The sequence below is a fragment of the Ambystoma mexicanum genome, chromosome 14, assembly GCF_040938575.1.
Source record: "Ambystoma mexicanum isolate Mex_15411 chromosome 14, UKY_AmexF1_1, whole genome shotgun sequence".
Taxonomy (NCBI): domain Eukaryota; kingdom Metazoa; phylum Chordata; class Amphibia; order Caudata; family Ambystomatidae; genus Ambystoma; species Ambystoma mexicanum.
The window spans coordinates 194470049-194497218 of NC_090940.1; the positions used below are offsets into that span (position 1 = coordinate 194470049).

Sequence of the window (27170 nt, forward strand, 5' to 3'; positions counted from 1 at the left end):
CTCGCCAACTCCTCCTCCCCGGCATGCGGCAGACACTGGAGACCGGAGCCTTGCTGGCGCACACTAAGGGGGCGCTGATGGCCCCTGCTCCCGCCTGCCCGCCAGCTACACCTCGCTCTGGAGCCGCTCGTAGGAGCCCAGCCTGTATCCCACCATTGGACCGCACCCGATGCCTTGGTGACCCTGCCATCAGCGTGATCCACGCACCGGTCCCCCGGGAGCCTGGGAGCCTGAGGTGAGGAGCCCCGGCGGCCTGCCGACCAACACACAAATCCACGCTGCCCCCTCATTGCGGGGCCCCGAAACTCCCGATGGCTGCTCCCCAGCCCGGAGCGTGAGCCCTTCCTTGCTTTCCTGGGGTGCTCCTGCCCACCTCCCCTCTTCGCCAGCCGGGGAGAGCCTGCTCCCGCCAGCCGCATCCTGGGCCCCACCGCAGAGGGCCGCCTGGAGTCCCGTGGCCATCTTGCTCTGTGAGGCCCACCCATTACGGCGACCCACTCCGCTTCCTGAAGGCCTGAAATTCTTTCCACCTCCTGGGGCGCTCCGGCCCACTCCACCCCCAATTGCCTCGGCTTCCGCCATTTTTGGACCCTGCACCACGTGGATTCGGGGACGGGCCCCCGGAGAGTGCCCCCTCATTCCGAAGCCATGTCCAAAGCACTGAAGTCGTCCAAATCGGCTGACATTTCCACCATGCTACAGGCCTCGGATAAAGGAAAGAAAGCAGATTCCTCCAAGCTTACACCCCAGAAAGCGACCGATGACAAAGGGACGCTCGCAACCAAAGAGGACCTCCAAGCCTTCATGTCGGATATCAAATCAGAATTTAGAACCTGCATGACGGAACTCAGCTGCTAACCTGGAACAAACTGACCAAAGGGTCTGTAGCATAGAGCAGCGGATGGGGGAGGCCGAGGACCTGGCCACAGATCACTCCAACTCGCTATCGGTAGAACAACGCACCATCCAGGCGTTAATGGAGAGAACCAAAATTCTTGAGTTCAAACAGGAAGACATGGAAAACCGCTCCCGCCGCAACAATTTGCCCATCCGAGGGGTACCTACTTCAGTTTCTGATAAGGAGCTCCCTGAATATGTAAGCACTTTCTTCCAGTCTCTCCTACAGGATCTGGATGAGGCCCAACTCCTACTTGATCGGACCCATAGGTTGCGTCCTCGCCGGGGAGTGGACTCCTACTCCCCTCCGGACGTAATTACAAGGGTCCACTTTTACACCTATAAGGAGGCCATCGCAGCAGTAGGCCGATCAAAGGATGAGCTCTCTTTACGGGGCGTCCCACTACAGATCTTCCAGGACCTCTCCTCTCTAACTCTCCAGAAGCGCAGGATGCTTCGCCCACTTTCGCTCTTCCTCTGAGACCAGCAGATGCGCTACCGGTGGCTCTTCTCCACGGCGCTACAATTCTCCTACAAAGGCACCCCCTGCACCATCAGCCACCTCGACGATGCAGCATCAATTCTCCGTCCGGACTCCCCCTCGGGACCTCCGATCCATCCTTTCTGGGACGAACAAGCCCGGCCCCGAACAAAACCTCCACAAAGCTGAATCGGGCCTCTTGGTCAAGGGTGCAGAGAAACCGCAAACCCAAATGACGTGCGAGAATGCCCGCACAGAACACATAGCTTTGGAACCACCTGAGCCGCTCGAGATCGCCGCGGACCCTATGTGGTCCATACCCTCCTCCAAGGCGGATGCCACCTTTTTACCCTTGGAGAAATTCCCAACCATATTGGTTCTGTCAGACGACAGCCTGGGCGGCCAGGGGCCATGCCGATAGTTTAAAACTGGTCGCAGTTTGGACCTCCCGTTGGAAGCAGTTGTTGAACGCTCATATCGCCCGTTGGAGACTAGTTTTAAAACCCTCAACCACAGGAGAACTTGAAATAGCCATGCTCTCACAGCCATGGCTGATTTGATCCCCCCCATCCTCCTCCCTCCAGCAAGCGAACTCCTTGAGCCAGCCGCCACACTTGAAACTCAATTTCACCAACCTGAATGTTAGGGGCTTGAACTCCCCCCCCCCCCCCCCCGAAGAGGAAATCCATTCTGCAAAGGCTACAGAACGATGGGACTTCGATCGCTTTTCTGCAAGAAACACACTTAATCCCGTCGGACTTCTCTCGTTTGCGAAGCAGACTCTTTCCGCTACAATTCTTTGCTTCCAGTGGATCTAAGAAGGGAGGTAAGCAGGGAGGCACCGCTATTCTATTCGTGAAAGACCTGAAGCCCCAGATCCTGGACTTGCTACGATGTCAGGATGGTCGCTTTATCGCAATAAAATGCACCGTCCTTGGTCAACTTTACACTCTCATTTCGGCCTACGAACGAACACCAAGAAGGCTTCTACCAAGACCTAGAAGACTCCTTCCTCCCATTCATTGAGGGGCAAGTCGTCATGGGAGGGGACTTCAACGGGGTCCCAGACCCCCTCACGGACAGATCCCACCCCCCGACATCCAGAGATTTGAAGTTGGCCACTGACCTGCTCCACCTGTTCCACACGTTGAACATTGTGGACTCCTGGAGGGTATTGTCCCCGGATGAGAAAGATTTCACTTTCTACTCATACGTGCATCGCACCTTCTCCAGGATTGACCTACTTCTGACCTCCCCCCAGATCCTGACCTTCACGGACGATGTGGTGATTGGCCCACAGATTCTCTCGGACCACGCTCAAGTCACCCTAACCCTGCGGTCTCATGACCCGGATCCCCCTCCTCGCCGCCAGTGGAGTCTATATGATCCTATTCTGGGGGACATGGCAGTGAGAGACTCAATCGCCAGGGCAATTAAAAACTTCTTTGCAGAAAACCGGGACGAGGATACTTCCCTGGCCAACACCTGGGATGCCATGAAGGCAGTGCTCAGAGGGGAACTGATCGCCCAAGGCGGCGCATTCCAGAAAAGAAAGCAGGCGACCCGTGCTGCCCTGGAAGCGAAGTCCGTGAAGCTGAAGCCACCCACAAAAGAAAGGGCTGGGCCCCAAAATCCTATAGGGTCCTGCAATTGGCAAGGAAGAGGCTTGAAGCGCATTACACTGATGCCACTGCGAACCTATTAACTAGGACTAAGCAATGGTATTATGTTCATAACAATAAGGCCAACAAACTGCTGGTTAAAAAGCTGGCAGGGAGAAGAGCATGAACTCCATCTTGAGCCTCTGCGACCCGCGGGGGGCGATCCACTACGCGTACCATGAGAAATTACGCCTCGCGGCCGCCCACTGCTCTACAATTATGACGCCAGCCCCGAGGGACCCGGTCGAGCAGCGCGCGTACATCCAAGAGGCAGCCCTCCCGCATCTGACCTCGGCGGCCAGGGAAGAACTTGAAGCGCCTTTTACAACCGAGGAAGTGGAGGCTGCCATCAAAAGCTGGAAATCTAGAGCCCCAGATCCGGATGGATTTTCCACCTGTTTCTATAAACTCTTCCGGCCCCAACTGGTGGCCCCCGTGGCTCCCCTCTTCAACTCATTCGCGGCCACTGGAACGGTCACTCCAACGATGCAGGAATCCATCACAGTCCTCATCCTCAAGCCTGGAAAGGACCCTCAAGAAATCAGTTCGTATAGACTCATCTCTGCTGAATTTGGATGCCAACATATACTCTAACATCCTGGCCAATCGTCTTGCACCTATCCTTCCGAGCATCATAGACCCAGACCAAACAGGGTTTATAAGTCACAGGTTGACGAAAGATAACATCCGCAGAGCACTGGACCTAATAGAGATCGCCAATCTGGACTTCCAACAACTGGCCATACTGGCGCTGGATGCAACCAAGGCCTTCGGCAAGATGGACTGGTCTTACCTATGCCTCACTCTAGAGGCCTTCAACTTTGGTCTGACCTTTGGGAAAATGGTTTTCGCGAACTACCAAGCCCCTAAAACTAGGCTGAGGGTCAACGGGCACTTATCGGACCAAATCCATCTCACATGCGGGACGAGGCAGGGGTGCCCTTTATCCCCGCTGCTTTTTGCTCTGGCCATGGAGCCGCTGGCTCTACGAGTTTGCAAAAACCCCCGGATCAGTTGCCCGAAGATCGGCTCCGAACAACATAAAGTTGCCCTCTACGCAGACGACGTCCTGTTGACCATCACAAACATTGAAAGCTCCATGAGGGCGGCACTGATTGAAATCCATGACTTCGAGAGGGCATCGGGGTTTGCCATTAATTTTCAAAAGTCAGCGGCGCTTGGAGTGGGCCTGAGCCCGGCCGAACGAGAGACCTTAGAGGAACAAGGTCCGTTCTAATGGAGCACCCACTCGATCCCATACTTGCGGGTCCAGATTCCCTCACACCCAACGAAAGTCTATCAGGCTAACTTTCCGCCGCTCTTCGAGGAACCGGAGAAGGACTTGGCCCGCTGGCAATCACAAGAAATCACCCTGTTGGGACCGTATCACGACATGCAAAATGAACCTTCTCCCTCGCTTCCTCTATGCCTGCGCCTCCCTCCCAGCCCTCATTCCGCTTCCCCCCCTACAGCCTACAGCGGCTCCAAAGGAAGATGGTTGCCTTCATCTGGAAGGGGAAGAAAGCACTTATCCCGCGAAGATCGATGATGGTCAGCACGAGACTGGGTGGATTGGGGGTGCCCGACCTCCGAAAATACCAAATTGCAGCGCAGCTGGCCCACCTTCAGGCATGGGGACTCGCCACAGGGCGGCTGAAATGGGTGGATATTGAGCAATCCTGCCTCCCTCTCCCCCTCCGCTTCCTCCCGTTTCTTCCCACCGCCTTACGCTGGAGCTGGCCGGGAGTACTGACGGACACAAAACAATCAATAAAGGCTTGGTAGTGGGCCCGCAAACATCGTGGCGTTCCTGGAGACTTGAGTGCACTCTCTCCATTCTTCCTCAACCCAGCCTTTTCTCCCGGAGCCCATCCAAGGAACTTTAAGAACTGGGTCGCGGGAGGCCTTGAAACCCTGGGGAAACTCTTCGATGGGGACTCCCCCCTAACCTTTGAACGCTGTAAATCGGCATTCCAGCTAACAGAGATGGATAGATACTCCTACGCCCAACTCAGGCACTGGTGCTCCCACCCCCAGACCCAGGCCACAAGATCCCCTTACTCCACTAGAGCAAACAGTAAGCGACCTGCCGGCCCAGGGAAAGATCTCAACCCTCTATAAACTGCTAGAAGATGTCCCCTTCCGTTCCAAGCCCTCCTATATGTCTCAATGGGAGATGGAACTTGGGCACGCTATAGAAGACCACACGTGGGTGGACATCTGGTCCAGAACTTGCACAGCATCCCGCTGCATCACCAACCGGGAGTGTGCCCATAAACTGCTCCTGTGGTGGTATTACCCCCCCCCCCTCCTCCTCCATCACTTCCAACAGGCCCTGGACGCTCACTGCTGGTGCCTCTCTGGCCTCCCAGGATCATACTTTCATATGTGGTGGACCTGCCCCAGAGTAAAGGAGTTCTGGACTCACTGCCTAGCCCCTATAAAGGATGTCACCCAGGTGGCCATTCCACTCATGCCTGAGCAAGTCCTCCTGGGGATCCCGCTACCAGACGTATGCCCGAGATCAGGGAGCAGAGCGGTCCTACTATCCCAGTTCTTGCTGGCAGCCAAAATCACGATGGCCCAGACTTGGAAATCCGCGGATGGACCCTTGATGACCCTCTGCTGGGTCAAACTCTGGGACATTCTGATAGCTGAGAAGGTCACGGCAGCTAAAGCAGGACTGCTCCACCGATTTATGGACATTTGGGCACCGGTGCTGGACTATGATCAGAACTTCCCGGCCCTGACATATAAGCCACGCCTGATTGCGAGAGCCCTTCATTCTATGGACGATCTGTCGCCGCCACCAGACCAGGCCGATTAGGCCCGGGAACAGTGCCCACCGAGGAAATTAGTTGGGGGGGGGAGGGGTGGGTTTGTGCCTTATATGTTTTGAGAGGCTATAAGTACTGTGAATGTATATCCTCCTGTGTGTTGAGTTATAAATAAACACATTTAAAAAAAATGTGGAGTGAATGGAAGTGATTTCCCATACATTTCTGTGGTTTAGTTACTTCCTTCGATCCTCTAGGAGGTTCTCTCACCTTGTCCTAATCTTAGAACCTGTAGTTACAAAAGAGATTAGTGGGGGAGAAAATGTGCCAGTGATACCATGCTGTTTATGAACAAGAGCTAAGAAGAGGGGAGTGTTAACCCTCTGAGGTGGGAGATTCTCCAAACAAAGCCTTGGACCTTGAACCTTACTGGTTAGGCCAAGTTGTGATTAAGGTAAACATCCTTTGATGGTTCACGTTTGGTGCTTTGTCAAAACGTCTTTTTCTGTTTGTTTTTCACCATTTAGTCAGTCTTTTGCAGATTTCAAGTGATATTAGATGCCCTGTGGTTTAAAGTATTGTCTTTTTGCATCAAAACTTTGTCTTAGAAATATGTTATTTTGTATAATCTTTGAATGTAACTTTTGACCACATTTTAATCATTCTGTTTCTAAACAATATCTTTAATAACATACTGTTCGGGACAGGGCAATGTTACAAGCGTAGCGGTGGACTGTCCAGTTCCAGGTGCAGTGAGTACCACCTTAACCCCACTAAGATTCTCTAGGTGTGGGCTTCGTAAGATAGGTCTGGAATACTCTTTTTATTCCAATCCCCAACCAGAATCTTGGTCCTTTGTCGCAAGTTGAGGAGTAGCCTGCTCTTGTCTAGCATTATCTTAGTTCTTTCCAGGAATGTATGTTGGCCCGGAAGGGGACCTCTGAGCTGCTGGTCTCCGTGGGTCTCAGGCAATCTTTCAGCACTTCATCTCTTATCGGACTTATTCCCCACTGTCCTTGTCTATCGTTACAGTATTTTGTTTTTTCCCCATTTGCTTAGACTCATGTGAGCCATGTAAGGGTAGTGCTTCAGCGGTTTAAGGAACATAAGCTTCTTGTGACACCTGTTTCAGTATCGTCCGTACCGTATTTGGGAGACACAGCCTATCTGCTAGGGCTGTCTGTATGGATCCACGTAAGGTGGACCCCATCCATGTTTGGCCGTCACCTACCACTGTGAAAGGAGTTCAGAAATTCCTTGGTCTAGCTAACTATTACCATAAATTCATTGACAAATGTTCCCAAAGGGTGTTGCCACTCACTGAGCTGCTGTAACAAGGAGCAAGATTCATATGGGACCAGCAGTTGGAAGAGGCCTGTTCTTTCCTTCCGCTGGCTTTCTCTTTGGCACCCATTTTATGTCATCCTGCTAAAGGAGGGGTCTTAAAATAGGAAGGCAAAGACACCATAGAACACCCTGTCACCTACTATTTCCATACTTTGGTGGAGAGTGAGCACCATTATTCCGTACTAGAAAAGGAACTCCTGGCTATCAAATTGTCTTGTTCTGAATGGAGCCATTTATTGCTTGGGGTTGTGGTTTCTGTGGAGATCAGGACGGACCAATACAATCTTTCTGAACTCAAGCAGATGGAATGTAAGTACAGCAAAAAGGCCATCTGGGCTTATTTATTTGCCCCGTATGACTTCTATGTCACCTATATTCCTTGAACGAGTAACAATCTAGTTGATGCCTTAGCTAGAAGCACTGAATTACCTGAAATCATTGATTGTCTTCCGTAATGAATGTTACCTGGAAGACGATTCATATACCAGTTCTCCTCCTTCCTTGCTCAGGCCCGTAGGCGCTATGATCTAAGTCACCTAAAGCTCCCAAGACAAGACTACCCAGTCTGATGGGATAGTTTTCAAGGGACAGGCTCTTGTAGTATCCACGCCTTTACTGCTACAGCAAGCACTGTTCTGGTGTCATGACAGTACAACCACAGGTCATCCGCGAGTGGCTAACACTTATGATCTTATCCAATTTTGTTAGCCCACCATGCGCAAAGACATGGAGGATTACGTCACTTGCTGCACTTGCCGTATGCAGAACAAGCATCTACGTCTACCAACCTTACCCAAGGGTAAGCTCCTGCATGCTGATGTCCCTCCTGAACCATGGCATACAATGTCAACGGATTTAGTGGTTGGCATACCTCCCTCAGAAGGATTCACTGCCATCATGGTAACCATTGTCTCATTTACCAAGATGTTGCAGTTTCCACCATTGCCTAAAGTCCTTACTTCTCCCGAAATGGTTGTGGGCATTCTCAAAGACGTTTTTCATTTACATGACTTCCGTCTATAGTAAATTTTGGTAGAGCATTTCGGTATGTCTCCAGATTTTGGGTGATACTATGGAAAACACTTGGGATAGAAGAGGTCTTTCCTCTGGCTAATACCACCAAATTAAAGGCCAAACTGAAAGGCTCAACCATACTATGGAGCAATACCTCAGGTGTTTTTCTACAGCTGCGCAAAACAACTAGGCAGAATTGCTACCTATAGCAGTATTCGCCTATAGTAATATCATGCACTCATCAATGAAAATGATTCCTTTCTTTTGTTCTTCAGGATTTCACCCCATGCCCTCCATGTGGTGTGTCCTGCTACCAGCAATATGCCCTCATTGGATTCCTTGTTACTAACCATACAGAAAGCAACTTCCAATCTCAAGACAGCAAGACTAAGATGTATGCAGATCTTCATTGTCAAGATGCACCTTTATGGACCATAGATGGCCAGTTATGACTATCCACTTGTCATCTGTCTAAGCATCTGGTTCCTTTCAAGTTGTCACCATATTTTATGGGTCCTTTCAAGATCACTCACCGGATTAATCTTATAGCCAGTCGTGTTGCCTTAACTCCTTATTTCAATGTTTTGTCCCCAACTGTTTCCCTGGGAGGACTCCACCTCCACCTGAACCGGTTGTTAAGGACTCTGGGCTGGAGCATGAGATAACTCAAATATGTAGCTCCTGTTACTATCATGGTCGCCTCCAATACATGATCGATTGGAAAGATTTTTCCCCATGTGAGTGCACTTGGGAACCAGCTTGTCACAACCATGCTCCTCGTCTACTCGGGAAGTGCCATAAGAGACACACCTGGAAGCCTGGCCTGCAATGGGGCATCCAGTCACGAACACCCGGTTCACTCCTCATGGATGGTCTGTATGTCGGTGCTTGAAGCAGGTGCTGCGAGTCCAGACGGTGCCATCACACTTCCTTGGAAGCGTGAGGTGTCATTCTAGCTCATTTCAAAATGCCCGCCAGCTTCATTCGCTCACAAATGTCTCAGGATATCTTGCTGTATGCTAGACTGCGTGCTGCATCGCAACGCGGCTTTGCTGCTAGACTCACCCCAGTGTCAACAAGTTATTAATTCTCACTTTCCTCTCTTTTGTGCATTCTTCAGACCTTTTTGTTCCTCCTACTGCCTTCCCCTAGTTCTTTCCAGCTTGCTCATCTCCCTCTCATGTTTGTCTCCTGTGCTGCCTCCTCCTCATCCCTTGTGCTGCCTACTCCTTGTCTCTTGTGACTCCTGATTGTCTTGATAATACAGTCTCGACAACCATCTTGCAGAAAAGCTATGAAGATGTTTTTCTGCCTTTGGCTCCCCCCCCCCTTCTCTTTGAGGATGCTCCTCTGGTGGCCCATTGCTCCTCATGTTCTAGTCAGGAGGGCCGGTGGTATCTAGGAAAGATCGCCCTTAGCTGTATTCATCTCGCATACATACCAACCAACTTGCAAGTCTTGGTGAATTGTTTTTATTCTCTGAAGTGTTTTCCTAGGTATTTTGTATATATTTTGGATTACAGCTGCTACTTTGTTGCTTGCCTGCGAGGCATTTAGTTCGAGAAATGATTTGGCATTGCCCTGAATCTGCACCTAAGTGTATCAGACATTCTAAGCTTCATTGTTGCAATTTAAAATGAAAGCAAATTCCATTGATAGAGTTCGAGACTGATTAATTGAGTTTCAGAATTAAAATGTTGCAGCTTCTTCATGTGGTGGGTTCTCAAGACCAAACGATTTAGAGAAGGAAGCATGGCAGGCTATGTGCCTGTAGCTCTCTGTGTGTTTTCCCTCAGATCTTTTTTTTGGTACTGTCAGTGTTGTTCAATGAATGCAGGGGAAATGCTTTGCTGTACTGGTAGTTCCTTCATTTTAGTTGTGGTCATTGATGTGTTTTTCAGCTCCCCACAGCCAGCTGGGCACAGGTAAATGGACCCCCGCTATCAGTTGGGGTTGCTGCAGGCATTACCCAGAGGCTCATTGGGTCACCCCACTGTGCAACCTCAAATCCCAGAAGGAGACCCCTTTTGGTTACTCCTTTTTTATTTCTAAATATTGTCTTTGCTGTCAATGTGTAATATTTCGAAAGTATATCTAATAGATAGGAGTAGAACATGTATCCATAGTAGAGTGCCTGCTTACCCTCATGCTCAAAGAGAAGCTATTCCTCCACCTGCTTGACCACTCCAATACAACTTTTTTTTCTTCAATTGCCCTAGTATGCAATGTAAAACAATGTACCTTAACACATGCTGGTATACTTTGCAGTCCAGTGAATATGTCTAACTGGTTGATATCCTTAGACTGTCTAAGCATTTTGCACCAATTACGTTGGGGGTTCATTATTAGTGATATTCAGACATCACAGAGATTATGTATTTCATATTGTCTAGTTTATGCACATAATGTTGTGTATATTATCCAATGTGCCCCCTGAACGGTCTGAAGAAGGGATTCCCTTGTGTCGAAGGGTTAATAACATGATGAAAATAGTTTTGTTTCCTTAGGATGGTAGAAGCTGTCTGTGAACTGCTCATTTTACAAGTAGATGAGGAGTTGTAACATATTGTGCTAACTACTAATGTGTCTTCTCTTAGTTATGGTTATATATGCCATAGGTTCATTTTCTGGACAGTTTTAATCACAGATTTACTATATATATAAATATATATATATATTTCTGAGGCTTGTGGAATCTGCTTAGATCACATGCTATGCATAGGCCGACCTCTAGTGGAAGCTGCAGAGTATTACAGTTGTTGTTTTCGAAATTCGAAAAGGGGCGTTGACAGGGCGTACCAGTAATACTATCCCTAGTGTGACGTCCACTGTACCCATGATCCCTCACGCGTCGAGTGCCCTCAGATTTTTCCGCCATTGTGAGTGGTCGCTTATCGCAGAGTGCAATCCCAGCGTACGCCATTGACTTTATAAAGTGTTAATAATAGTTACTCTTTCCGTCCTTTATCGACCACCGTGTCTCGACACAGTGAAGAACTCGACAAGGAGAGGACAAACTGTTAGACGAAGATCTTTGACGGATTTCGATCGGCCTCGGAAGGGGGCCCTTACAGTAGGCAAAGTGGGGGGCGGTCATTACAACATGTATATTTCTACCCCTTTCCCTGGTCGCCCTGCTGCCTACCCCAAACATGGAGAGAACTCCCTTTAAATTTTGCCCGTCCTGCAACAAAAAATACACGTGGATCGATAAGCACAGAGTGGGCAATCTCTGCCTTATTCGAGACCACAACGAGACTCACTGTAGAGCCTGAAATTGCTTCGACCAAAAATCCTAAAAGATCGCAGGCCAAAATATTGGGCGCACCACGCCATGCAGGCAGAGGCCGCCGTGGAGGTGGAGAAAGACAGCGACGCCGTCCTTTCCAACGGCGAGGGTGATGGGGCACATCTTCATTCCCCAGTGCTAGCCCCCGACCCTAGTGGACAGGCCGGCGGCTCTATTGTGGGGACGACAGCCGGCGGCAAAGAAACTACACTTCCCCACACCAAAGACATACCCCACAGCGATGTGTCTCACACATGCCGAGAATCGTCGTCTAGGGGCAAATCTACAGATTCCCCGTCCTCTGGGCACTCCGAGCCTCGACTGACCGCAAGACGTCGAAAGACGATGAGCGTAAAACTTCGAAAGATGCTGGTAAAGCCCTTCCCAGTGCCGAAACTCGACCCACACCTGGGACGATGCCTAAAGAGTCAAAACTGTCTATTGTAATAGAGACACTTGTCCCCAAGGGTCTAACTAAGGTTTCTACCTCAAAGAAGTCATCCCCAAAGAGTTCTATTCACAAGGAGAAACATGAAGATTCTCCCCAGAAGGATGAGAATAAGAGCCTTTAGGTCAAAAGTAAAGACAAAACTCTTAGTAAAGATCCACAAGAGCCACAAGAGCCTGATGAGATCCCAGCAGAGGATAGTTCTCAAGAACAAGATCAAGAACAAGATCATATCCTGATAGAAGTAGAGGAGGGATACAATAACTTACCTACACCCTCCACTCCTACCATTACTTCCCCTGGGATCATCTCAACCTCTGCCAGGTCGTCAGCCAATGACATAAACAGAGTTAGGAGCAGGATGTCTTTCTTTGCAAACTTCTTTGAAGAGCATCCCCAAGTCCTCGAAAGTTTAATGAATACACCTCCTACCACTCAGGCATCCATTCCCAGGCCTTACCTACAACTTCTCAACCCTGCACGCCTTCCCAACCGCCAGGGAAAAGATCTCTCCCCCCTGCCGAAAATTATGATGCACCATCCACTAAAAGGCCTCGCATCTCCACTGGTCTTTATGACCTACACGGAGAGGAGGAAGAGTATCTAGTCCAGGATACATACTATAATGAGGATGACGTTGGGGATGAGGACAGGGGTCAGGACTTTAATAATGATGGTGATGACAACGAATCAGTGGTCTTTGCTATGGACTCTCCAGTCCTACTAGACCCTCCCTCACCTGATTCCCCAGTGGAAAACCAGCCTTTGTTTAACTAACATTCTACTCTAGGCTGATGAACATTTTGGCATTGACACTCAAGAAAACCAACAGGATAAGGATTTCGTAGAGAACATCCTCGGGGACAAAAAGGCGGATTCAACCTTCTCTAGAGTTGCCCAACCAAGCTAGGGCAGTGAATCCGAGAATAGAAAAGCTATTCCGGCCAGCACCCTCTGACCAATTATACATAAGGGCCCAGCTCAAACCAGATTCACTGGTAATCACTACCACCCGAAAGAGAGCAGGCACTCCATTAGCCTCTTCTGAAGCTCCCCCAGACAAAGAGAGCAAAAAGCTCTACACAATGGGGAGGAAGATAGCTTCTTCTGCAGCTTATCAAGCCATAATCGCTAACAAGTCTACTCTGTTGGCAAGTTACGATTGCTCAAAATGGGACGACGTTACAGCCCTGGTGGATTCAGCTCCAGAACCCCTTAAATCAAGACTTGCCCCGGTTGAAGGCAGAGCTACCTTCAGCAATCTACTTAAAAACAATTTAGATGCTGCAGATAATGCAGGACGCATTATCATGAAAGGCACCATCCTAAAGTGCCAAGCCTGGCTTTGTCAGTCTGGTTTTAAGTTAGAAACACAGGCTACCCTGCTCAATATGCCTATAGAACCCAATGTTTTATTTGGCAAAGCAGTAGAAGATGCGCTGAAGTCTGCCAAGGAAGCCTACGCACCGCTCAAATCCCTTGGCCAGCTTACTAATAAGCAGACGGGACAAAGAGGAGGTAACAATTTTCGCCGTTTTCGGGGCCAAAATTCTCAGAGTCTCCGGATATAGTCAAAACCAGAGAGCCGCGTGGAATAACAACCAACAAGTGTCCCAAAATTATCCTAGAGCTCAACGCAGAGACCACGGTAGAGGCAGAAGCCCCCCCTCCAGTGGTGGGGGAACCCCCTCCAAACAATGACGCCCCACTATAGGTTTCCTCGCCTTGCCTCCCCAGTCGGGGGACGAATTGCAAACTTCACCCACGCATGGGAGGGAATAACCACGGACAAGTGGGTGTTATCTGCGGTAGTGGGAGGTTATTGCATTGAACTCCTGGGGATTCCATCAAATCTTCCCCCGAGCCAGAAAAGGTCATCAAGAGAAGAGCAGCTCATCTTGATGGAAGAAATTGCAGCACTACTCCTCAAAGACGCCATCGGGGTCGTGCCGATGTACGAGGTAAACCAGGGTATCTATTCAACGTACTTCCTTGTTCCAAAAAAGATCTAACCATGCGCCCAGTATTAGACTTGCGCCCTGCAAACAAATATGTCAAGCCACAAAAATTCTGTATGAAAACGAAACAGGAGGTGATCCCCCAGTTAAAACAGGGGGATTACATGGCAACATTGGACTTGAAAGATGCTTATTTTCATATTTCAATGTTCCCAGCGCACAGAAAGTTCTTGCGTTTCAAAGAAGCAGACCAGCACTACCAATTCAAGGTGCTACCCTTCGGAATAGCCTCAGCTCCAAGGGTATTCACCAAGGTACTGGCGGTGGTGGCAGCGCACCTATGCAGGAAGGCAATTCCAGTGTACCCCTACCTGGACGACTGGCTGATCACGGGAGAAATTTACCAGCTTTGCAAGATAAACACGCAAAAAACCATAAACCTTCTTTTCCATTTGGGCTTAAACGATAAACGAAAAAAATTCAAGTCTGGTACCAAATACACCAAAACAGTCCCTAGGAGCTGTTTGAGATACAAGAAAAGGCTTAGCCTTCCCATCCATGGAGAGGGTACAAAACATGCTTCGGCAAATATCCCAATATCAAGCCGGTCTCCAGATAAGCGTATGCAAAGCAATGCGCTTACTAGGCATGATGGCATTGTGCATTTATCTGGTCCCACACGCACACCTGTGCATGCGACCGATGGAGTGGTTGGCAAAACAATGGTCTCAGGCAAGTGGTCAGTGTGACCATCTAGTGGTCGTTTTGCCTACTCCAATCCAAAACCTACGTTGGTGGTCAAGAGAAAATTTTATGAAGGGAAAACCCTTCCACGAACTGGAAGCGCTAGCGATCGTCACAACAGACGCATCACTTTCCGGATGGGGGGCCCATGACCTTCACCACACAGCACACGGTCTGTGGACACAAGTCACAGCACAGAACCATATCAACCTACTGGAACTATTAGCAGTCTTCAAGGCTCTACATGTTTTCGAAGAACATCTGACAAACCATTCAGTCCAAGTCCTAACAGACAGCACCACTGCCATGTTTTATATCAACAAACGGGGGCACACACTCTCCAAATCTGTCCAGGTTAGCTCAGAGAATATGGAGGTGGGCACTCAGACAAGGGATGTCCCTGTCCTCCCAGCATGTTCCAGGGGGAGTCAACACTCTAGCAGACTCTCTCAGCAGAGATCCACTGCCAGAAGAACACGGTGGCAACTACTCCCTCACGTTGTAGACCACATCTTCTCTCAGTGGGGTTACTCTAGACTTGTTCGCTACAAGAGAAAACAAGCAATGCACAGACTTCGCGTCCAGGTTCCCCCAACCAGACTCCAAGGGGAACGCCCTATGGATAAGCTGGTGGGGTAAATTTGCTTACACTTTTCCCCCCCGACACCATTGATTGGCAGAATAGTGAACAAAATGCACAGAGAATGGATGACGCTCATCCTATTTGCCCCTATGTGGGGGAGACAACCTTGGTATCCACATCTGCGCAAACTGGCAATGTGTGATCCCATCAAGCTCCCGTACCATGTCAACCTGTTAACCCAACACGGGGGGGGGGGCAACGGTACACCCACAACCACACTCCTTGAACTTGGCAGCATGGCTCCTGAGGTCATAGAGTTCAGGCACCTTAATCTTCCACAGTGGTGTATGGATAGCCTCAAGGAGGCATGGAAACCAAACACTAGGCACTGCTATTTTGACAAGTGGAGAAGATTTGTCATTTGGTGTCAGTCAAAACAAATAAACCCCATAGAATGTACCCCATCACACATTCTAAATTATGTGCTCCATTTGTTGGTTTCGGGGTTAGTCTTCAACTCCATAAAGGTCCACCTAGCAGCTTTATCAGTTTACACCACCTCTCAAAGTAAAGTCTCGTGGTGGAAAGTGCCAGTCATTAAAGCATTTATGGAGTGAGTAAAGAGACTCCACCCTCCAATTTCTAATCCCCGGCCTGGCTGGGATCTCAATGTAGTACTAGTTAAGCTCATGGGCCACCCTTTGAGCCTCTACACCAAGCTAGTCTTAAACACATTACCTACAAGGCTGCCTTCTTAGTGGCTATTACTTCCATAAGAAGAGTCAGCGAACTCCAAGCATTGTCAGTGCAGGACCCCTGCTTTATTATCCATAAAGACAAATTGGTTTTACAAACTCATCATAGGTTGTCACCTAAATTAATTTCCAAATTCCATGTAAACCAATCCATTGAGCTACCAGCCTTCTTCCAGAAGCCAACTAGCTCAGCTGAGGTTAAACTCTACACACTAGATGTGAGGAGGGCGGTTCTCTACTACGTAGATAAAACCAAACCGCTTAGGAAGACTGATCAGCTGTTTGTCTCCATAGCTACAGGCAGAGAAGGAGAACGCATTTTTCAAAAAACGCTATCTCCAGATGGATAGTCAAATGTATACAATTATGCTATTCGTTATCAGACAAGACACTGCCTTTTACACCCAGAGCCCACTCCACATGGAGCACTGGGGCTACTTTAGCCTTTATTGTAAATGTCCCCATAGACAGCATTTGCAAGGTGGCTACTTGAAGCTCAGTACATACCTTTAACGTTCACCTGGTATCCACAGGGACGCCACCCAATCTGGCTGGACTGCTTCCGGCCTGGACCCACTCCCTCGGGTTGTTGTTCTGCCAAGGACCTAGTCTGTAATACAGGAGTTTTAGCGTATAGTCTCTTTTTCCCAGAGCCCAACTCCCTTGTGGACCCAACAACCCCTTAGTGCTTTCCTCACCTTCGTTTTTGATATGGTGCGCTCTCCGTCCTGCTGTTCTGTGCAGGGGTGCGTCGTGGATGGGTGCGTTGCAACCGAGTTGCTTCACTGGTGCGGGCCCTGTGAGTCCAGACCTGCTGCGACTCAGTTCTTCAGGTAAGTCTGTTGTTTTGACAGCTTGTCCTTAATTGTAATTGCCCCTGTTAATGTCTTTCCTTCTCTCTTAGGTGCGGAAGGAGTTCTGAAGATGCCGTGCTGGCTGGGGCTGTGCTCGAGATGGTAAGTGAAAGCGCTGAGCGCCGTGCTATGTGCTTTTCTTGCGGTGTGCTAACCTGTGTTGTCCCTCTCTTGCAGGCCACCGCAATGTTCCAGGTGATAAGCTGCCGAGAGGATGCGGAGCAGTGAGTAGATGTTGTTTGAATCACCGTCGAGTAATTATGCGTGTTAATCAGTCTTGCCTTTTCTCTTGCAGGTTGTCGGAAGGCCGGAATGGGCATGAACCAACAGCAAGTTCAACTCTGGTAAGCGTGAGCCTTCCGAAAGTTGTTTAAATGTGAAGAATAAACTCTTACTAATACTGCTTTTCTATTTTCCCAGGTTGCGGCTTCCAGGAGAGAGAGAGAGAGCGAGCGTTCGCCAAGATAGTGGATGTTCGGGACACTGGAGCGGATGACAGGAGCTGGGCTCGCTAACAGGTAAGAGTAACTAATGGTGTTCTCGGAATGCTGAGGAAGATCCGACAAACCGTGGTGAACGTCATGCTGCGAGAGCAGAACAACGCAAAGCTTGGGCATGGCTTATATAGCCTGCAGGTATCCCAGGTGCCTTCAGGCCTGACCACACCCTAAATGCTAGACCGCATGGTTCAGTTCTGGAACTGAACCATGTGGGGGCATTCATGTTGTGACACTGTCATTGGGAGCTCCAGCTCTCCCTTCTGCCATATGAGCCTGGCGCAAAAGGCGCCAGGACTGACTCCAAGAGAGTCTTGGGGGACATGATTGGGCCCTTGGGGCCATGAAGGGACACTGTGGTGGGGCCCCGACTGACAGGGCCAGGGGCAGTGGTCATGACAATACCTTCACTCAGCACTACTGCATTGACACACATTCCAAGACAGATACAAGGTGGAACAAGCGGTTCTAAAACATCTATTTGCCGCTGCTCCTTCTCACAACCCACCACCTTATCATAACACTGCTCGCTAATCTATGCATAGCATGTGATCTAAGCAGATTCCACAAGCCTCAGAAGGGATACATTACTCTCCGTAATCGTATTTCTGGTGCGTGTGTCTGCTTAGATTCACATGCACCCACCCTTCCTCACTGGAGAGAAGGTGCATTGATGTTAGATGGGCTTTCTGTATATATCTGCTTGGATACAACTGTACTCACACGAAACTTCATGCAACCTCATGTCAGAAAAAAACAATTTGAGGGACCTCGACGCGTGAGGGATCATGGGTACAGTGGATGTCACACTAGGGATAGTACTACTGGCACGCCCTGTAGACTTCCCTTTTCGAATTTCGAAAACAACAACTGTAATTCTCTGCAGCTTCCACTAGATGTCAGCCTATGCATAGTATGTGAATCTAAGCAGATACAAGCATCAGAAATACGATTATGGTGAGTAATGTATCCCATATATACATATATACACATATTCTGTCATCTGTATTGTAATATCTGCCCAGTTTACTACGTACGTTTTACTTACAGATTACAACCTTAAATCTTGATGGACAAAATCTCTCCAGACTCACAAATTTGGAAAAACTGGGCAATTTACGCTGGGCCTCATTCAGCAATAATTTTCTAACCAAAATTGAAGGACTGGAGAACTGCACTCATTTAGAAGAACTCACATTAGATGAGAACTGCATTACACAACTGGCAGGTAAGACATCTATCTCCAATAACTTCTATGATGGGAATTTCCTGTATTCCTGAGAGCCAACTGCTGGCAACACAGTAAAGTGATTCATGTAACTAATAAAATTGATTAAGTATGAGTCTTGTAGCATGTTTATTTCTTCTGCTTTTGTGCCCATGCCCCTCCCTTGAGTACTCTGTTCCCCTGTGTGCATTGTTGGCCTCCTGCTATTTGCTCATTTTGTAGAAGCCATTAACTATGTTGTCTGTGATCCTGTACTTTCTGTGTCTTTCATAGAGACAATTATTTTGTAGACTGTGTATTTTCTTTTCTTTCTGCGAGTAATAGTCTGAAAGGAATTACCATGGACAACATTTTCTCATTTTGATACCTACTCTTCTACTGTTGGTACTGACACTGCCCCTCCTGAAGCTATGTGATATACAAAGAGTGACTTATAGGATTTTTATGAAGAATCTTGTCTGCCAATTTAGGTCATCTTCTCAGTCAGTTTCTACCTTTTCCATGTTGTAATTTTGCTACGCTTCTCAGCAGTAATCTGTGGCAGATGTGAATCAAGATAAGAAAGTACTGCAACAGACTGTGGACTTCACCTTTGTGTGCTACAGACCACTAGTTGGTAAGAGGGACTCAGTACTGTTGCAGTATGGAAGTTGACAAAGGCTCTCCATAATGGAAGGGCATAAAAAACATTCTAGGGACTTCTGTCGACATAATGAGCAGAATGCCCTTGGTCTTCCATGGATTGCTGTGTTCAGAAACAGTCACTTAGTCTCAAGTTCCAACTTTTTCTCTTGCTATATACAAATGTAATTCCAGACCCTTTTCTATTATCTTTAGTCATTGAGTGGCCCGAGTAGCTCCACGAAAGTGAAGCATGGAAAGCAAACATTAGGGTTCATTAGGTCTCTTCATAATAACTAGAGTAAGTGAATTAGTTGCCAGGCATGTCATTTTGCTGTGATCTTTCTTCTCAGTGCCTCGTGTGGTAAGTCAGAAGGAGGAGACAGATCAGTTTTTGTCATTTCATGATTCTTTATTCAAATAATAAAGTCGCATGCCTTGCTATACCTACTCTATAGGTTTCCCTACTGTAAGGAAGGCATGGTATCAACAGTAAGACAGACACAAGTGACCACAGTTCAAGGGTGTTTATTGATCTTCAACAAGGGTATGATAAACGCCTATCTAATCCTAAATCTACAGAAGGGAGCAAGCTACAACCATCAAATAATAATAACGCAGTCCTATTTGTGCCAGGTAAAAATAAAAGGGCCTATACTAAAAAAATATTGCCAATCCTTACCTATAAATACAAATAGTGTGGTAGTAGTGTTTATTTTTTTGTATTTTATTTCATTTGCATTTGGTTGAAAATAAACCTTTGCAAAAGAAATCAAGCCATAAAAATACATTACTATACATACATACATTGCTCAAAATCGAATATAGTTAACAATTTAACATTTAGCACATTTAGAAATTTTTAAAATTTAAAACCTGCATTTCATCAAACTACTTAGTTAAATCTGTTACATTTCATTTCAATTGATAGTTTATAAAAGGGAGCAGAAGGAGGGCTTTCATTTTCTGTCACATAGTGCAAATTCCAAGAATCTTAAGGTTGTCACATCAAGTGGCAATTCACTGCTATTTAAAATGTCGGTCCAAAACCATTCTGTATTAATTAAATCTACATCTTGCACAAAGCGCTGATAAGCATTAAAGCAAAATTCGACCAAAGCAGAACATTCCAGCAAGAGATGACGACTTGTTTCAATGTATTGGGAGCAATGTCTACAATACTCTCCAAGATTGCTCAATCCCTTTTTTTACTCCTGTAACTTCCCCCGTGGGAAGTACAGTTAGTTTGAAGTGTATCATCTCGCAACAATGCTTCCTTGAGGGATTTCTTTTAGAGAGGCATGTCGTTATATGCTCTTGTTTAATATTTAGATTATTAAATAGATGGTATGTCAGAGCTGACTCTATTTCTTATACAGTCAAGTTCAAAAATAATTTTCTTTTTATTTACATGGACCACTCCAAGCTTATCTAGGTTTAAACCATAGTTTCTTAGTAGTTTTAAACAGTTTTGAAACCATTCAAACACAACTCTGGAGGCACCATTAAATAATTCAATCTGTAGGTCTGCTAGTATACAATTCACAAGTGGAAACAGGAGGGACCTCAATAATTGCATTTGTTTCCAATCAGCCCGTGCTTGCAGGAATACAAGGCCTACCTCATGCCTGATGACAGACATAGGCATCCCCTTAGGGAGTGGAAGTAGCCACTTCCATTCCAATGATATCAGTTTATCCCAGGAGTTCGCTAATGGGCCAGACTCCATTCCATACAGCAAACATGGGACCACCTGATGATTGTAATATTTGATCATGGGAAGAGCTGAATATATCATAAACGTCCTATCAAATACTAATATTTCGGTAGTATTCAGCCTAGCTTTTTTCATTAGCTGCTCACAGTCGTTCTGAATCGATCTCTTGGAGTACATTTCAACACCCAAATAATGTTCTTTAGCTATTGACCACCTAAATTTGGACTTGGTTTTCTTGCTGTGATTTAGCACTAGGATTTTAGATTTTTTTTACATTTAATTGCGGGTCCAGTGCTACAAAAATATTCATTAACCGCTAGCAATGCCCTTTGAAGACCTACGGGTGTTAAACGAACAGGACGATGTCGTCAGCATAGGCCACATAATTTATCTGCACATTTCCTAGCTTTGGAGGGAAGTTTCTAACATTTTTGAACGATTCGCCGAGATCGCTGGTATATAAGCTATACAGGAAGGGGGCTCACACAAAGTCCTGACGCAGCCCGCAGTGACTGCTCACTCACCTTGTAAAATGCCCATCGTGGTCCAGGCGCACTCTTACTTTGGTGTTAGTATGTAACGCAGTCAATATGTCGGCCAACGCTATCGGGCAGTGTTTATGAAAAAGAAAGAAGTATTCACAAAAATGATATGTCAGGATGTTCAGGCCGTTGGCCTATTCCCCACGTTTTCAGCACGGGACAAGGCTATTTACTCAAGCATAGCACAATCTCTGTCTTCTTTAGCATGAGGATACAGTTCAATCACTAGCATCAGGGCCTTCTGTGCCCAATCTCTTTACTTATCAAAGTCTCTTGATTCAGAGGGCCTGGTGTACCAAAACAAATGAAAAGTTATTTTCCTCTTTCAGGTTATTCACTCTTCACACTGGATCCCCTCAGCAGTGCTCAGATCCCTTTAATACAGTGATCGTTACTTTGGAACCCCCCCTTTCCGGGCTCAGATCCTCTTTTACAATGTTCATTGAATATTCTTTCTCAGGTGACTCACGGTTCACCCTGGATCCTTCTCAGCTGGGCTCAGATCCTTCCTCTTACACAATTAGTCTCCCTCAACTGAGTTCGGACCAATTTCAGTTAGTATCAACTATCGAAGACTTGCGAATGTGCACAGGGTTTAGCTTGACCCGTTGTAGGACCACTTTGATTTTACAATTCCTTTTTAGCTTTGCCACCCCGCAGTTGGATATCTAACAGAGACCTTCGAATGAGCACCCCCGTGGTGCCAGACCGTCACTCATCTGCTGTTCAATTATTTGCATCTCTCATCACATACGCTTCACACAGTGTTCTGTTCAGCTTTCTCTATAATGCTGCCACTTGCAAACCTGGCTCTAACACAGACCGGTTTGGTATCACTCTCCACGACTCAATGGCTGTGCTGACTTTACTGGCGCTGCTTTGTTGTAGGAGCCAAGGACAGTACCACAGTGGCAAACGCTCCTCCCCACCTTGGTTATCAACGCAGTAGAGCCTCTCTTACCTCCGAGACACAATGCAGGTTACTTCGGCTTTAGTTCCAGGTCATATGTTTCTTATTCTCGAGGGCTCATGAAAGTAACAGTGTTTCTCTGGAAAAGGTCAAGGGCACTTCCCTCCTTGCAACCCTCTCAGTTCTTGCCGTCTTTCTCCTGGTATTAAACTGCCTTCTTGGAATGGCTGCTTCCTTGTGTACTTTGCCTTGCTTAGAGTGTGCTTTCGTGCTCCGCCTTTTATTCATGTGGGGAAGTGTGATGGAAGTCAGGTGTGTGTGTAATGATCAGTGATTGCCTGACTCTTCCTGACCATTGTGTTGGGACATGTCAGGTATATGACTCAGGTGTTAGTCCATTTTCTCTCACAGTGAGCTGTCCGTAAGAAAGTGTTTGTTTCGAGAAAGGGGAGATGGGGTTGAGTTCCTAAGTATCCTACCTCTTAGGATGGGAAAAAGGTGTTACAGGGAAGGGGATACTGCATCTCACCATCCGGTGTCCACTTCCACTCCCCGAAGACCCCTCATCCAGGTTATCCTCCCACACTGGTCCACCCTCAGGAACTGGATTCAAAAGCGATGGGCGTGTCCTGGCCTCCTGGATGACAGATCCCCACGGACTAGCGGGTGAGGCACCTTCAGGTTTCTCACACTACCTAACCAAACTAACTAAGGTGCTCATCTGTTGTGAAGTGAAAAAGTAATCGGTCTGTCCTCAGACCAACTCCAAGCTACTCTGTCCCTACCACTAATAGAAAACAACAAAAGACCAGGAGAATGACATCCTTCTCTTGCTAGGCTTATTCAGTATGTAATCTTCAGATATTGCTTGGCTGTCTCGTGAAGTAATTGTTGTAGGGGACTTTTCCCAGTCCTGTTTTCCCCTCAGCTTTCTTAGCTTTGGAAGTCCTGGAAAAAGATCAGTTTCAGTGTTGCTGAAAGTCTTTCTCTTCCTGGTGCCACTAGGCAGACTGATTGCCTCTTTGTATGGTTCTTATTATTTCTGTTGCTACAGTTCTTGAACTCTTTGTGCATAAGACAGTTGATATCATATTCCATCTCTTATGATTCACTGTCTTCTGCCTTGCTATTCACATTGTAGACACAATAGTAATTATCTTATCCAGTTCTTATATCACTAAGGCAAGTAGGATGGGTTTCTCAATAGTTTGTCTCCTCTGACCACTCACTGGGATGTGTAGGCTGGGTCCCAGAGTGTTGGTCACTCTTCTTAACTTTGGGCCTCTCACTGTGACTAGTTTACTGACAGTATTCTTTATTGTTGTGTTCTCTCCCTGGTCTCCCGCCATCCCTGTTACCTTGCTTTTGGAGTTTTGGTGTCATTGGGCTTATTTGCAAGAGCAGGACTTAATAAGTTGTCAGGATAGCTTAGTTTCTTGTTCCATCTGCGGCTTCAAGGCTCCAACAGTCTCTGCATAGTTGTTGGATTTACCACTTACCAGTTCACCCCTACAGGCTCACACCGCCGTTCTTGCATGCATCTCCCTCTTGGAGTTTTCTTCCCCTCAGCTTGTCAGCCTCAGACTTCCTCGAGGCTTCTGACCGACAACACCATCTGCTTTCCTCCCTTTACAGAGGAACTCTCGGCCTGCTGTCCAGTCTCTCTTTCTCTTTCTCTTTCTCTCTCTCTCTCTCTCTCTCTCTCTCTCTCTCTCTCTCTCTCTCTCTCTCTCTCTCTCTCTCTCTCTCTCTCTCTCTCTCTCTCTCTCTCTCTCTCTCAGAGAAGTCCTTCTTCCCTTTTTATTACAGATTGCAGGGTCCTCCCGAGCAGTGTATCGTAGTCCATCCTCTCTGTTTGATGAATACTATTCATTCTTGGTTCAATCTTCTTCATCACAGTACTATTGGTCCCAGATCAGGGAGTAATGTAATCATTATTACTTGTTAATCATTCTTCTTCTTTATGGTGTTTGCAATATATTGTTCTTCAAGGGGAACCTTGAATCTTGTATTACGATAACACAGTGGTTTGGTTTGATGGTGTTCCTGTGCTGTCCAAGGGAAGGGTTTTAGGGAGTTCCTCTGCGGAACGGGAGTCCCTGTCCCTCAGGGGGGAGTCTCTCCCTGTGAGGTCCTGCTTACCGACACCCTTAGGGGGATTATTGCCTAGCAGGCTCATCTCCCTAACCTCACAAGGAAAGGCTCCTCCTTGACGAAAAGTGACTGAATCCCGATATTCAGCACACTTTGTAGCCCTTGTACCTTTGGTATCACAGTGGATTCAAGAGCCTCTTTGCTTCTGGCCCTTTTTCATCTTCTAGTAGACAGCTGTTGCGGTCAAACGGTTGTTCATTTTTTACATTGCCGACATTGTTCAAGCAATATGTTCATGTCTGCCAACTCATGAAGATGACTTAGATTCCCTTCTCTGAATATATAGCAGACACCATCATAGTGGTTGTTTTCTCAAACTCAAAAAAAGTTCCAGCTGAATTAGAAATCCTAACTGCCTTTTTTGCATTTAGTTGCTTTGTGTTGCATCCAGAGCATCCCTTTAACCAAGGTTTTTTTCACAGAATTTGTATGTATTTTTAAAGGAAACATAAAAATATGTCCCTTTATAAGATGTGTTTTCACTGAATGTTCATGTTTTTTAATGATGTACACCAGCATAATACTGGCCATGGCCTTGTGGTTATGTACACTGGGCATTTTCACTGAGAGAATGGCCTTACCCCGGACACTCGAAGCCACATTTAGCAGTAGGGTGCAGGGAGAAAATCCTCTCCAGGAGAACCCTATGGCAAGAGGGGAGATTAAAAGGGCATACCACACTAATGCTCGAAGGAGACTCAAAGGATAATAGGAGAAAGCTACATGTTTTGCGCTAGTAGCAGTACATCATGGATTGAGATTCCCGGAGGACTACTCATTGGCCAGAGCATTGAACAGGGTCAAGTCGGTACGTTTCATGGGGCTCTAAAATCTCCCTGAGACTGTGAATGTTTTCAAGGATACTTTCTTAGCTATGGACGCACAGGAATTGGGTGAATTTGAGTAAGGACTGGACATTGGACCCAGGGCATTGGGTCCCTCCAGAGTAGGCCTTCAGGAGATTTGAGTTACGTGCCATCCTGGAACTTTTCCTTAAGATATCTCCCTGTTTTCCTGAAATAGTTATATTCCTACGTTCCGTCTCCGTTCCTCCATACTATATGGGTGTCACCAGCTGGTACGGAACTGGATCCTTTTTCTATGCTAAATTTGCCCTTTTCCTTTAAATTTTAGGCATGTCTAGGTGTGGCAGTGGGCTGGTCTAGCACAGCTGTCTCCGCCCCTAATGCCATACCTCAGTCCCCTTTCATGTGCGAACGGTGAAAAACGCCTCCCCCACACCAGCACTATTTTTTTGCTGCACACTTCTTTCCTGTCGTATTTTTCCCTTTTTTTCCAGCGTCCGGTGTCTCTGTCCCTCAGGCACATGTCGAGTTTGGTTTCCCCATGTTTTCATCCTGCAACGGATCTGTGGCAATCCAGAAGAAGGACTCCAACCAGAGGCCATAGTTTATACCTAACTGTATTTGAATAAAAAGAAAACACCTCACAGACCCGATTCTGAAAGGAAGTTCCCTTCATAAAAACAATAAACTTAGGTGCTCGCCGACAGTCCAAAATAAAGTAGTCCTTGGTCCAAACCTATTCTCTAAACTGGCCCTACTACTTAGAAAAATGTAAAAGAAAAATAGTTTGAGTGCCCTGCACCCTGGAGTTTTCACCGCAATCTCTCTCAGGTGTTCCAGGAATCCCTCCTGGGTCTTGATCCAATAGTCATTAGTAAACACCAGTTTTGATAAAAGAAACAGTATTTCTGATGTTTGTTAATCTGCTTAGAATCACATGCTGTGCATAGTCCGACATCCAGTGGTCACTGCGGAGTATTGCATTTTGTTTTTCGTAGTCGAAAAGGGGACGTCGACAAGGCGTGTCTGTAACACTATCCCTATAATGACGTGCAGTGTACCCACAATCCCTCACTCGTCGAGGTCCCTCAGATTGTTTTTTTCCGCCCAGATATTGGTCGCCTTTACGCGGAGCTCCTCGCAAGACATTGCAAAAACATTTATTCGACCTTTGGTCATTATTAACATAACTATATTATTACTTTACATCCCTCGTTCGGCGTCGTAGCTGCGAAGCTGTTCACCGCCGATCAAGATCTTCGACGGCGGTGCCTTCGACGGAGGAGGTTGTTTGGCATTCGCCGAACACGTGGCCTGGCTTCGCCGGCCAAATACAGTAGGGAGAGTGGGGTTGAGGGACATTTATTGTTTCTCTTTGAGAATGCATTTCCCTTTCCCCTCCCTTTCCTTCGGGGTTGCTGTCACATGCAATCGGTTCCACAGCTATGGAGAGGACACCCTTTAGGTTTTGCCCGCGTTGCAAGGGCAAGTTTACCTGGAAAGACCAGCATAAACGGTGTAACCGTTGCTTGCCCCTCGACCACAAAGAAGACGGCTGTGCGGCCTGTCAGCTTCTTAAGCCGAAGACTTTAAAAGACTGCAGGGTCAAAAGGTGGGCAGCCTACGCCATGTCTAGGTCTGATTCCTCACCTGCCGCCGCCGACGACGAAAGTGATGAGGAATGTGATAACCCGACGTCCGTTTCAGAAGTCGAAGACCTCTCTAACGAGCGTTCACGCTCCTCGTCATCTGTCCCCGGCTCCGACCAGCTCGGCTCACGCCCTGCTTATGGGGATGAACACCCCGGCGACACTGACGCACACAAAAAAACTCCCATAAACACACGACCCACGGCTCTTCCTCGTCAAAGACGAAGAGAGCATTAGC

General features: G+C 47.4%; 1 protein-coding gene across 2 annotated transcripts in view; it reads left to right on the plus strand.

Moving 5' to 3' along the window:
* Window positions 1–27170, plus strand: part of LRRC9 (leucine rich repeat containing 9) — a 2495628-nt gene that overhangs the window by 1546125 nt on the left and 922333 nt on the right. For both annotated transcript variants that reach the window (XM_069638901.1, XM_069638902.1), the window contains one exon: window positions 18356–18533. In XM_069638901.1, the coding sequence (XP_069495002.1) occupies window positions 18356–18533 (178 nt within the window). The remainder of the gene's footprint in view (window positions 1–18355; window positions 18534–27170) is intronic.